This window comes from Oryza sativa, chromosome 4 (genome assembly GCF_034140825.1).
Source record: "Oryza sativa Japonica Group chromosome 4, ASM3414082v1".
Taxonomy (NCBI): domain Eukaryota; kingdom Viridiplantae; phylum Streptophyta; class Magnoliopsida; order Poales; family Poaceae; genus Oryza; species Oryza sativa.
Genome location: NC_089038.1, coordinates 24,130,339 through 24,142,500, shown reverse-complemented (window position 1 = coordinate 24,142,500; position 12,162 = coordinate 24,130,339). Strand labels below are relative to the sequence as shown.

The window sequence follows — 12,162 nt, the reverse complement described above, 5'->3', positions numbered from 1 at the left end:
GTCCCGAACCGAATTTTCGCTGGGTTGTTTGTAAGTAAGCTAAGTAAATAGTACATGATGGAGCTCGAGAGGACATAATTTATTTTTTATCAAGGGAAAGAATCTAGGGTTAGTGAAAACTAATAAATTAGGCCAACTTTGTCATTCTACCCTTAATATAGAAATCGAAATAATATAGAAATCAAAAGGTTAAAATAAGAAGAAAGTCCAATTTTGGAAGATATGGGAAAACTCTTTTGATTGAAAGTCTATCAGAATCAATCACTCATATTCGATTTCTATAGAAGAGGGAAATGCTTTATCGAAGGAAATAAGAAAAAAGGGTATGTTGCTACTCTTTTGAAAGAAAAAAGAATAAGAATTCCCGAAGTAATGTTTAAACCCAAGGATTTCACAAATCAAAGATAAAGGATTCCCGAACAAGTAAACACGATTTTTAACTGTCTCAACAATAGAATTGGACCGGAATAAGGAATAAAAGTGAATTTGTTCGAGATGAGGCAAAGAAAAGAGTTTAGAGACGACTCAAAAAATTTCAAAGGATTTTTTTTCTTTCAAGTCTGTCAATCAAAATTAGTCAACTTGAGTCATGAGTATAAATGAAATTTGTTTTTTCTGTACAGAAATTAATGTTCGAATCTATGTTTATCTACATCTATCCCAATAAGCTGTCTATCGAATCGTTGCAATTGATGTTCGATCTCGAAGAGAAGGAAGAGATCTTCGAAAAGTAGGTTTTTATGATCCGATAAAGAATCAAACTTGTTTAAATGTTCCAGCTATTCTCTATTTCCTTGAAAAAGGTGCTCAACCTACAAGAACAGTTTCTGATATTTTAAGGAAGGCGGAATTCTTTAAAGAAAAAGAAAGAACTTTGAGTTAATTGAAGAACTAAATGAATAAAAAACTAGGAGAGGCTCACTAGTATCCCTTGTTGTCTAACTATTTAGAAATAATTTGCCTCTTTCTTAATCCTATTTTTGACTGGATTTATGTCGTGCCAATCCAACATAAGCCTTTATTTTTTTGAGTTTTTCTATCTAATTTTTTTCTTACCATTGTATTTCCATTGACAAAGGTCCATTGAACATCTAGAATTTGTAGATGGATAAGTCTCTTTATCCTCACTCCCTATTAGGTTTTTTGCCTACACTTTGCTCAAATGGTAGGGTTGTCCCTCTTGTTTGTACTCTCATACAAGATTTATTTATTTATTTAAATAAAAATGCTAAAAAAATGACAATTTTACGATCGTGATTGGTGCCACTTTTAACCTTAGTGAAATTTAACCAGACCCGTTCCTTTTGGTATCTGAGTGTTTTCAATGGTGATAAAATCTTTCTTTTAATGTCTTGCTATTTTAAGATTTTGACAGGGGTGTGCGGTGTAATTCCATTGATTTTTGGATTTCGATCGTATCTAATATCCTAGTTTATCTGGGTTGCTAACTCAATGGTAGAGTACTCGGCTTTTAAGTGCGACTATGATCTTTTACACATTTGGATGAAGCAAAAAATTCGTCCAGACTCTTGGTAGAGTCTATAAGACCGCGACTGATCCTCAAGGGTAATGAATGGAAAAAATAGCATGTCGTAATAAAATCAATTTCTTATTTTGGATTTTTGGAATGGAATAAAAAATTCTGATTTTCTGGGTCTAATGAATAAATGGATAGAGCCTGGCTCCAATTCTGGTAAAACAAAAAGCAACGAGCTTAACTTCTTAATTGGAAGAACTCCCTGATCTAATTAGACGTTAAAAATAGATTAGTGCCTGATGTAGGGAAAAGCTGGTTTTCCTATGAGTAGACCTTTGATTTTTTCTTTTTTTTTTAGAAATCCTAATTATTCTTGATTTTGGATTGAAAAGGATGTTATGGATTGAATGTGTAAAAGAAGCAGTATATTGATAAAGAGACTGTATCCCAAAGTCAAAAGAGCAATTAGCCTGCAAAAATAAAGGATTTGTTCTCTTTTGTAATTAGAACAAACATAAACAAATTGGATAGAAAAGGAGCGGAAAAAGATCCATGGATTAGACTCCTTTTCTTCCCCAGGGGTTTGTATTAAAAAATGCAACACCCTGTTCTGACCATATTGTACTATGTATCACCATTTGATAAACCGAGAAATATTTCTCTCTCTCTGATTCAAGTAGAAATACAAATGGAAAAATTCGAGGGTTATTCAGAAAAACTTAAATTTCCTAGACAATATTTCGTTTTTATTAATAACTACTTACGAGACCTTCTTTGGTACATATCCCTTATCTCAAGTTTTTGATCAAACCAATCCATTGACACAAACGGTTCATGGGCGAAAAGTGAGTTGTTTGGGTCCTGGAGGATTGACGGGGAGAACTGCAAGTTTTCGGAGCCGAGATATCCATCCGAGTCACTATGGGCGTATTTGTCCAATTGACACGTCCGAAGGAATCAACGTTGGACTTACTGGATCTTTAGCTATTCATGCGAGAATTGATCATTGGTAGGGATCCGTAGAGAGTCCATTTTATGAAATATCTGAGAAAGCAAAGAAAAAAAAAGAGAGACAGGTGGTTTATTTATCACCAAATAGAGATGAGTATTATATGATAGCAGCAGGAAATTCTTTGTCCTTGAATCGGGGTATTCAGGAAGAACATGTTGTTCCAGCTAGATACCATCAAGAATTCCTGACTATTGCATGGGAACAGATTCATGTTAGAAGTATTTTTCCTTTCCAATATTTTTCTATTGGGGGTTCTCTCATTCCTTTTATTGAGCATAATGATGCGAATCGAGCTTTAATGAGTTCTAATATACAGCGCCAAGCAGTTCCGCTTTCTCGGTCCGAGAAGTGCATTGTTGGAACTGGATTGGAACGCCAAACAGCTCTAGATTCGAGGGTTTCTATTATAGCCGAACGCGAGGGAAAGATCATTTCTACTAATAGTCACAAGATCCTTTTATCAAGTAGGAGTGCGTCTGTAGGTGGCTTTTCAAGTCCGCCGTCAAATCCCAGGGCTCAACCCTGGACAGGCGGTGGAAACTACCAAGCTGGAGTACGGTAGGGGCAGAGGGAATTTCCGGTGGAGCGGTGAAATGCATTGAGATCGGAAAGAACACCAACGGCGAAAGCACTCTGCTGGGCCGACACTGACACTGAGAGATGAAAGCTAGGGGAGCAAATGGGATTAGAGACCCCAGTAGTCCTAGCCGTAAACGATGGATACTAGGTGCTGTGCGACTCGACCCGTGCAGTGCTGTAGCTAACGCGTTAAGTATCCCACCTGGGGAGTACGTTCGCAAGAATGAAACTCAAAGGAATTGACGGGGGGCCGCACAAGCGGTGGAGCATGTGGTTTAATTCAATGCAAAGCGAAGAACCTTACCAGGGCTTGACATGCCGTGAATCCTCTTGAAAGAGAGGGGTGCCCTCGGGAACGCGAACACAGGTGGTGCATGGCTGTCGTCAGCTCGTGCCGTAAGGTGTTGGGTTAAGTCTCGCAACGAGCGCAACCCTCGTGTTTAGTTGCCACTATGAGTTTGGAACCCTAAACAGACCGCCGGTGTTAAGCCGGAGGAAGGAGAGGATGAGGCCAAGTCATCATGCCCCTTATGCCCTGGGCGACACACGTGCTACAATGGGCGGGACAAAGGGTCGCGATCTCGTGAGGGTGAGCTAACTCCAAAAACCCGTCCTCAGTTCGGATTTTCAGTTCAATAATTTAAGCTAAATTGTATTGTTTGCGATTTTGAAGACTTTTATCTGGGTATATGAATGTGCAAGCATCATTGGCGATGAATTACAAGAAAAAAAAAGTTTTATAACATCATAAGACACAAGAAACGACGCATCATATACTATAGCATGGTATCGGCGCGGGACGGCAGCCTCTTGAAGAAGTTGCCGGCGGCCGACGGCATCCGGCTCCGGAACCGCGGGTGGCGGAGCAGGTACAGCCCGGCGACGAGCGCCACCACCCGGGGCGGCGTGGCGTACGCCACGACGGCGGCGGCGAGGCAGGCCGCCGTGAACACCGCCGTCGCCCTCGGGTCCCTCCACGCCAGCAGCGACCGCACCCGCTCCCCCTGCGTCGCCACGTCGCTGACCACCGCCTGGATCCTCCCGGCCACCGTCCGCAGCCGGTCGTACCGCGCGCGCACCACGCCGTCGGGCCTCGACGTCGGGAACGTGTCCGCCTCCTCGTCGAACTCGTCGGCGCCGGCCGCCTCGGCGCACGACAGCCCCGCGTCCGCCTGCGGCGGGCGGCGCGGCCGCCGCCGATAGCTCCAGGCGCCGGCCACGGACGCGTAGAGGAACGCGGTCGGCAGGATGAGCTCCGGGAAGCAGGCGAAGGTGACGAGCAGGAGGTGCGCGAGGATCGTCGTCGCGGGGCTCCTCCAGTGGCACACGTCGGCGAGCCACCGCGCCGCGCCGGCGGCGCCGGAGAGCAGCGCCGTGGCGCGGAGGAAGTTGGCCCTGCTCCGCCGGATGCTCCACAGGTGGGAGCCGGCGTCGAGCATGTACTCCACGACCTCCCGCCGCAGCGGCGGCTCGGCGCGGCCCAGCCGCGCCGCCACGACGCCCACCGCCTGCCGCCTGAGGCCGTCGAGCTGCGCGACGGCGAAGGGGTGGACGTAGTGCGCCCCGGGGAGGAGCGGCTCGCCGTAGAGGCGCAAGACGCTGGCGAGGGACAGGCAGGTGAGGCGCACGGCGAGGCAGACGTCGCCGTTCTTGCGCAACCCCGACGGGTGCAGCACCACGAGCCGGTGCGCGTTGGTGTACACCCTGTCCATCTCCAGCGTCGAGAGGCGTATCCTCACCTTGCCGATCCTCTGGTCCTTGCCGCCGCCGCCGCCATTGCCGAGGTTGCAGTTGTCGAACACGGCGAGCGTGAGCACCGTGCACGGGTCGTAGACCTCCCAGGTGTACTGCTCGTTCCACCGCGGGGTGGAGGAGTCGACGACGGTGCGGGTGCGCACCCACTTGTGGCCGTACTTGGCGACGCAGTACGCGTCGGTGGTGCCCCGGCCGCCGTCGGCGGCGGTCTTCATCGGGGGGAGGCCCTGCGCGCCGAGGACGCCGACCTCGAGCACGCCGATGGGCGGGCGCCACAGCTGCCTCGCCGTGGGGCGCGTGTCGCTGGCGTACATGGCGGGCTCGTCCATGACGTGGTAGGCGCCGTCGAGGCACGCCCGGAGGTGCACGCGGCCGGCGAAGGCGGGCTCCTCCGGCGAGTGTCGCGGCCGGTGCACGAACGGCTCCAGGCTGAACCACTGCGACTGCGTGTGCGTGGCCGCGGCCGCGCCGCGCCGGTCGAGGCGCCTCTCGAAGAGGGTGAGCGGCAGCACGGCGCGGCTGACGATCTCGTCCTTGCCCGGGTGCGCCGCCCGGGCCTCGATGACGAGCACCGCCGGCTCGTCGAACGGCTCCGCCACGACGAACACCAGCTCCTCGTTCCACGATGGGCTCGTCGGGCGGCAGCACGGCTTGGTCCGGAGCGTCACGCCGCCGACTTGCACCTTGACGACGACGAAGGCCTCGCCGTGCCGTCCCTTGTCGCCGCCTGCGCCGGCGACGGCGCCCGGGACGACGTCCTGCGCCTCGAGCACGCTTATCCGGAGGTACCACAGCTTCGGCGTCACGTACACCTTGGACCGCGTGCTCTGCACGGCCGCCACGCCGTCGCCGCCTCCGCGCACCGACGCCGCGCCGGCGTGCCACGCGTCCGCGAACGCCTCGTCGGCCTGCGTGCCGACCCACACCGCGAGCATGACCTCTCCCTGCACCGCCCTGCCGCCTCCGCCGCCGACGTCCTCGAGGCGGTACCACTGCGGCGCGAGCGGGCTGTCCGGCGGCACGCGCACGGGCGCCTCGCCGACATCGAACGCGACCCTTCCAACGTAGCCGTCTCGCGCCACCGCCGCCACGGCGTCCTTGTCCCTGACGAACACCTCGAGCACCGAGGCCTGGACGCGCTCCCGCGAGAAGGCGAACACCTGGTTCCACTCCGGCGCCGCCTTCCGCTCGTGGTGCCGCGTTGTGCCCCGGTAGTTCCCGAGCCGCACCTCCACGTACGGGTTGCACCCGCCGCCGCCGGCGACCGTGCTCGCCGCCGCCGTGAGCCCGCGCGCCCTGACGACGCGCACGTACAGGTAGTGCATCTGCTCCACGAGGTCGTACGCGCTCGCCACCCTCTCGCCGGAGCCAACGCCCATCCAACCACCGCCGCCGCCGCCGCCACCCGCCGGCCACGTCTCCCTGACCTGCGGCCGTGTCGGTGTCGCCATTGCCTCCTTGGCCATCGCCGGCGGCGCCTGTGCACGGAACACGTACGGACACGCCATGACCCGGCTCACCGTCGTCTCCGGCTCGCCGTCAGGGCGGTTCACCGGTCGGCTTTTCCCGTCACCGGCAAGGGAAGCCATGCAAAGGTGGCGCCATCAGCTAGTACGACGAGCCACCACGCAATGGTTTTTTGTCTTTGCTGTTTCTAAGCAAAATCTTTGCAGAAGCTTGAAGCTATCAGTGAGCCCACAAGAGTACGGCTTACTAAGGTCAAGTGTAAAATGGAAAAGGTTGGTGAGTGAGATCGAGTGATCGCGCCAGTTTCGATGGATTCGGAATTATGGGGGAATAAAGATGAGATGGTGGGGTTACTTTTTTTTTTGTGTGTGTTTTTGGGTTTGAATAAGAACAGGAGTCTTGGTGAAGATTCCTGGGATTTTTCTCACGAAACTGCATGTGTTTGTGCTGCTCTCCTGTAACCTGTCGAGTTATTTAGTTTTCAGGGTGATCTGCATTTGGATTCATGTCTTTTTCTTTCATGTTTCAGAACTAAAAGGAAGGTTTATCTGTAGTATCACATTTTTTTTGTGATAAATGAGAGTGGAAGAAATTCGACTTTCATATAATATCTTAATAGAATTCCATGTAATGATCAATGCATTTTTTGGATTCTATCCTTTTGTCGAAGTGGAATCGTAGAACAGAATGTGATACGATGAGATAAAATGCAATAGAAACAAGGATAGCGAACGGGTTACCTACTCCTAAGGGTCAAAGCAAGCCCTTTGATTCAATTCTTTATTCTTACATTAAAGAATGAATCAAATCTCCCCAAGTAGGATTCGAACCTACGACCAGTCAATTAACAGCCGACCGCTCTACCACTGAGCTACTGAGGAATAAGGGGGATTCGACCTCCTAGAGTTCAACTCCCGCTCTCAACCCATGAACAATATGAGTCCGAAGCTTCTTTCGTAACTCCCGGAATTTCTTCGTAGTGGCTCCGTTCCATGCCTCATTTCATAGGTAAGCCCAGAGTGGCTCTATTTCATTCTATTTCACTTCCTAGCACTTCCTATCATTTAATATCCATCCCTTTGGTCTAATTGACATAAGAGATGTCATTTATAGTCTATCTCTTTCTATATATGGAAAGTCAAGAAATTCTCATCGAAACATCGAGAAATTGTGCATATAGAAAACTCTAAAGAAAGAAAAAAAGGAGACCCATGCCATGATTTTCAAATCTTTTCTACTTAGTAGTCTAAGTTTCTCGATGAGGATAATTAATTCGGTCGTTGCGGTCGGACTCTATTATGGGTTTCTGACCACATTCTCCATGGGTCCCTCTTAGATCTTCTTTCTCCAATCTTGGATTAGGGAAGAAGGAGATATTCGCGACTCCTGGTGGTTTCATTATGGGGCAGCTCATGATCTTCATATCGATCTATTATCCACCTCTGCATCTATTCTTTCTTAGCTAAACGGGTGGAAGATCCATCTAATTTGGTTATATCATGGACTCAAAAAACGGATCTGAATGTGATTGAAATGCACGATCTTCACAGGTATCACTTTTCACGATACGTAAAAGGTGGAATAGCGATTTTCGAACCATTTCCTATAAGAGAAAGGTTTCCATTACTTTGAGAAATGGATTCTATATCAAACTATAGCTATTGCATTAAAGAAGAAAAGAAACTAATAGAAGTCGAAGACGCGGAATGGTAGTGAATAGAGAGAAAGATTCTTCTGGTTTTCTTGTTCCTGAAAATATTCTATCTATCTCCTAGACGCCGTAGAGAATTGAGAATTTTCATGTCTTTCAATTCTCGTACTCGTAATTAGAAAGTTACGGAAGGAGATCCATCATTTTGCAATGAAAACTACATAAAAAACTCTGGACAATTTCGAAATCAAGCCAAACGTCTTAATACATATGCAAAAAAATTCATTATTGGCCCACCATTGATTAGAAGATTTAACTTGTATGAATCGCTATTGGTTTGATACGAATAATGGCAGTTGTTTCAGTATGTTAAGGATACAGATATATCCATAATTCATTTAGAGTTACTTAATAGCCTATTTCTTATACCATATCTCTATCCCGTGAAATTCTTGAGCCGAAAGATGGATGCATATGCTATGTTTCATTTTGCTAAATGATATCAATTAAACGGTGTATCAATTCCATAAATTGGATATAGCAATAAATAAATCAGCAAAATTCTTTTATTTTAGATAGAAGAAACTTTTCTTCTATCTAAAATAAAAGAATGTACCCTTCTATCCAAATCCAATTTGCATCGATAAAATAAATCCAAATTCCAGTAGTAGATGAATAATTGCAAATTTTTGTGTGTACGAGATTAGAATAACTTCAAAATAACTGACATAATTTTTTATTTTTCCTGATCAGAAAAATACATGAAAAAGAAAGGAGGTAGAAAAATTTTTGGATTTATGGTTAAAGAAGAAAAAGAAGAAAACTGGGGTTCTGTTGAATTTCAAGTATTCAGTTTCACCAATAAGATACGGAGACTTGCTTCACATTTGGAATTACACAAAAAAAGATTTTTCATCGGAAAGAGGTCTCCGAAGACTTTTGGGAAAACGTCAACGTTTGCTGGCTTATTTGGCAAAGAAAAATAGAGTACGTTATAAGAAATTAATCAGTCAGTTGGATATTAGGGAGCGGTAATTTCATCGTTCGAATTTTTTTTCTTATTTTATTAGTAGTCTTATAGTAGTCTTAGATTTTGCATTTTGATGAGCCTCGTTTTGAGGAATTCATGGAATAATCCATTTTCATGGAATAATGAATTAAGGAATAAAGGATATGAGTCTACCGCTTACAAGAAAAGATCTCATGATAGTCAATATGGGCCCTCAGCACCCATCAATGCATGGTGTTCTTCGACTGATCGTTACTCTCGATGGTGAAGATGTTATTGATTGTGAATCCATATTAGGCTATTTACACAGAGGAATGGAAAAAATCGCGGAAAACCGAACTATTATACAATACTTACCTTATGTAACACGTTGGGATTATTTAGCTACTATGTTTACAGAAGCAATAACGGTAAATGCACCAGAATTCTTGGAGAATATTCAAATACCCCAAAGAGCCAGCTATATTAGGATAATTATGTTAGAATTGAGCCGTATAGCTTCTCACTTGTTATGGCTTGGACCTTTTATGGCAGATCTCGGTGCGCAGACTCCTTTTTTATATATTTTTAGAGAGAGAGAATTAATATATGATCTATTTGAAGCTGCTACAAGTATGCGAATGATGCATAATTACTTTCGCATCGGAGGAGTTGCTGCCGATCTGCCTTATGGATGGATCGATAAATGTTTAGATTTCTGTGATTATTTTTTACGAGTTATTGAATATCAACAACTTATTACACAGAATCCCATTTTTTTGGAACGAGTTGAGGGAGTTGGTTTTATTAGCGGAGAAGAAGCTGTAAATTGGGGCTTATCGGGCCCCATGTTACGAGCTTCTGGAATACAATGGGATCTTCGTAAAGTTGATCTTTACGAGTCTTACAATCAATTCGATTGGAAAGTCCAATGGCAAAAAGAAGGGGATTCATTAGCACGCTATTTAGTACGAATCGATGAAATGAGGGAATCAATCAAAATTATTCAACAGGCTGTAGAAAAAATTCCTGGGGGCCCTTATGAGAATTTAGAAGTCCGACGCTTTAAGAAAGCAAAGAATTCCGAAGGGAATGATTTTGAATATCGATTTCTTGGTAAAAAACCTTCACCCAATTTTGAATTGTCAAAACAAGAGCTTTATGCAAGAGTGGAAGCCCCAAAAGGTGAATTAGGAATTTATCTGGTAGGAGATGATAGTCTTTTCCCCTGGAGATGGAAAATTCGTCCACCCGGTTTTATTAATTTGCAAATTCTTCCTCAGCTAGTCAAAAAAAATGAAATTGGCTGATATCATGACGATATTAGGTAGTATAGATATCATTATGGGAGAAGTTGATCGTTGAAATAATAATAGACAGGGTACAGGTAGAAGCTATCAATTCTTTTTCGAACTTGGAATTATTAAAAGAAGTCTATGGACTGATATGGATTCTACCCATTTTGACCCTCTTACTGGGAATCACAATAGAAGTACTCGTAATTGTGTGGTTAGAAAGAGAAATATTCGCATCGATACAACAACGTATTGGTCCTGAATATGCTGGCCCCCGGGACTGCTTCAAGCTATAGCAGATGGAACTAAACTACTTTTTAAAGAGGATATCTTGCCATCCCGAGGGGATATTCCCTTATTTAGCATTGGACCGTCTATAGCAGCCATATCAATTTTATTAAGTTTTTTAGTTATTCCTTTGGGATATCGCTTTGTTTTAGCGGATCTTAGTATTGTTTTATCGATTTGTTACTTGTCTCTCCCCCTTCTGAATAAGTAGTGGAGTGTACCCATTGTACCGAGTTGAGGTGATATTCTGCCAACAGCATATCATGATAACAACTTGGCTGGAAATTGCAGGATCATTCAGAACAAATATTTGGTAACTCTGAAAATGGTGCTCGCGGTTCGCCGCTGTTTAAGCCTGGCACTGAAAGTGTTTGCCGCTTGATTAAAGCTGTAATTTTGTGTTCTGAAGTTTTAACATATAAACCCAGAAAATATATGGCCATCATTTTTACTGAATTAGGCACTTAGGCCTCACTTTCCTTGTGCGTTTCGTTTTAAAAAAGAACGATCTTACAGTTTTTGTGCCCTGCAGTATTCAGCAATGTACAACTGTTGGTAGCTGACGGTAGTCTCATGTCAATCTTGCTCTCCAAATATCGTAGACAAACGTAAGCAAAAACTCTTCTCTGAAGCCAGAAATGTTTCTATCAGCTGTGATAATTATATGATAAAGACGAAGGTGCACATTGCGTACTTGTTTCGAAAAAGCGAAAGTGATTCAGAGGCTTTTGGCGCCTGGACCTGGTTTTTGCTTTAACCAAAGAAGCTCCTTTTTTTTTATCTCGTTTCATCTTTATTCTCCCCAGTTACCATTTAACTATATTGACCAATGGCTATAGAAGTCTAATATAGCATTATACCATTTAATTATTTTTAATTTTCATTGGGCAAATACAAAGATCAATGTAGGGTCTACTATAGCTCTTCAAGAACTAAATTTTACTTTGTACTATTATGAAATCAAGATATATTTTTTGCCTACTGATTTGTTTATCCTCCTCGATATTTCACCCGATGTTTTGTTTTTGTTTTTGTTTCTCCTTTCACTCATTGCTCTGGTTTAAGTATACATGCTTTATCAAAGGTCATGTTCCCAGTAGTAGAGAAATAGCCAATGCACTACATTGACTTATGTAGCACATCATAAGGCAGCACTATTATCACTTTAGTGCCAAATGGCCAGCAGATAGGGTCTACCATGTGAATCTGAACAAAATCTAATAACTTCACAGTCTTCAGATTTTACAAAGATTAGGTAAGATTGATCTGAACAGCTTTGTTTACCGAGTTTTGCTGCTTTTATTCTGTTCTCGTCTTACTTTCAAGTTGTTCTGTGGTTACTACATGAGATATCAAATGGATTGTTTTTTTATACCAGTACAGTTATTATCTTTCGCCATATGTTTTCTGAAGTCATAAAAACAACTGAACGATAGATGCAGCCAGGAAGTCGGGCAGGTTTTGCTCGGTAAGCAACTATAGCCAACTACACATGTGCAGATGAGTGACAGGTAGTACCAATCTTCATTTAGTCAAGTGAATGGCAGCAAAAACTAGGGTGAAATGCCTTGCAAGTTTGATCAAGCTTTGTCAGCCACAGCCACTCCAGTTTTCCTCTCTTTTTCGGGGACACCCCAGTCTTCCTCATGG

The 12,162-nt window shown here is 44.9% G+C and overlaps 1 protein-coding gene and 1 non-coding gene across 2 annotated transcripts; both read right to left on the bottom strand.

The window, feature by feature from the left end:
* Positions 1–3,726: 3,726 nt before the first annotated feature.
* Positions 3,727–6,821, bottom strand: LOC4336135 (FT-interacting protein 1-like). The gene has a single exon (XM_015778851.3). The coding sequence runs from the start codon at positions 6,410–6,412 to the stop codon at positions 3,845–3,847; it is 2,568 nt and encodes an 855-aa protein (XP_015634337.1). The 5' UTR covers positions 6,413–6,821; the 3' UTR covers positions 3,727–3,844.
* Positions 6,822–7,099: 278 nt separating this feature from the next.
* TRNAN-GUU (transfer RNA asparagine (anticodon GUU)) lies at positions 7,100–7,171 on the bottom strand. The gene has a single exon. It is a non-coding gene; the product is annotated as a tRNA-Asn (tRNA).
* Between the last annotated feature and the right edge of the window lie 4,991 nt (positions 7,172–12,162).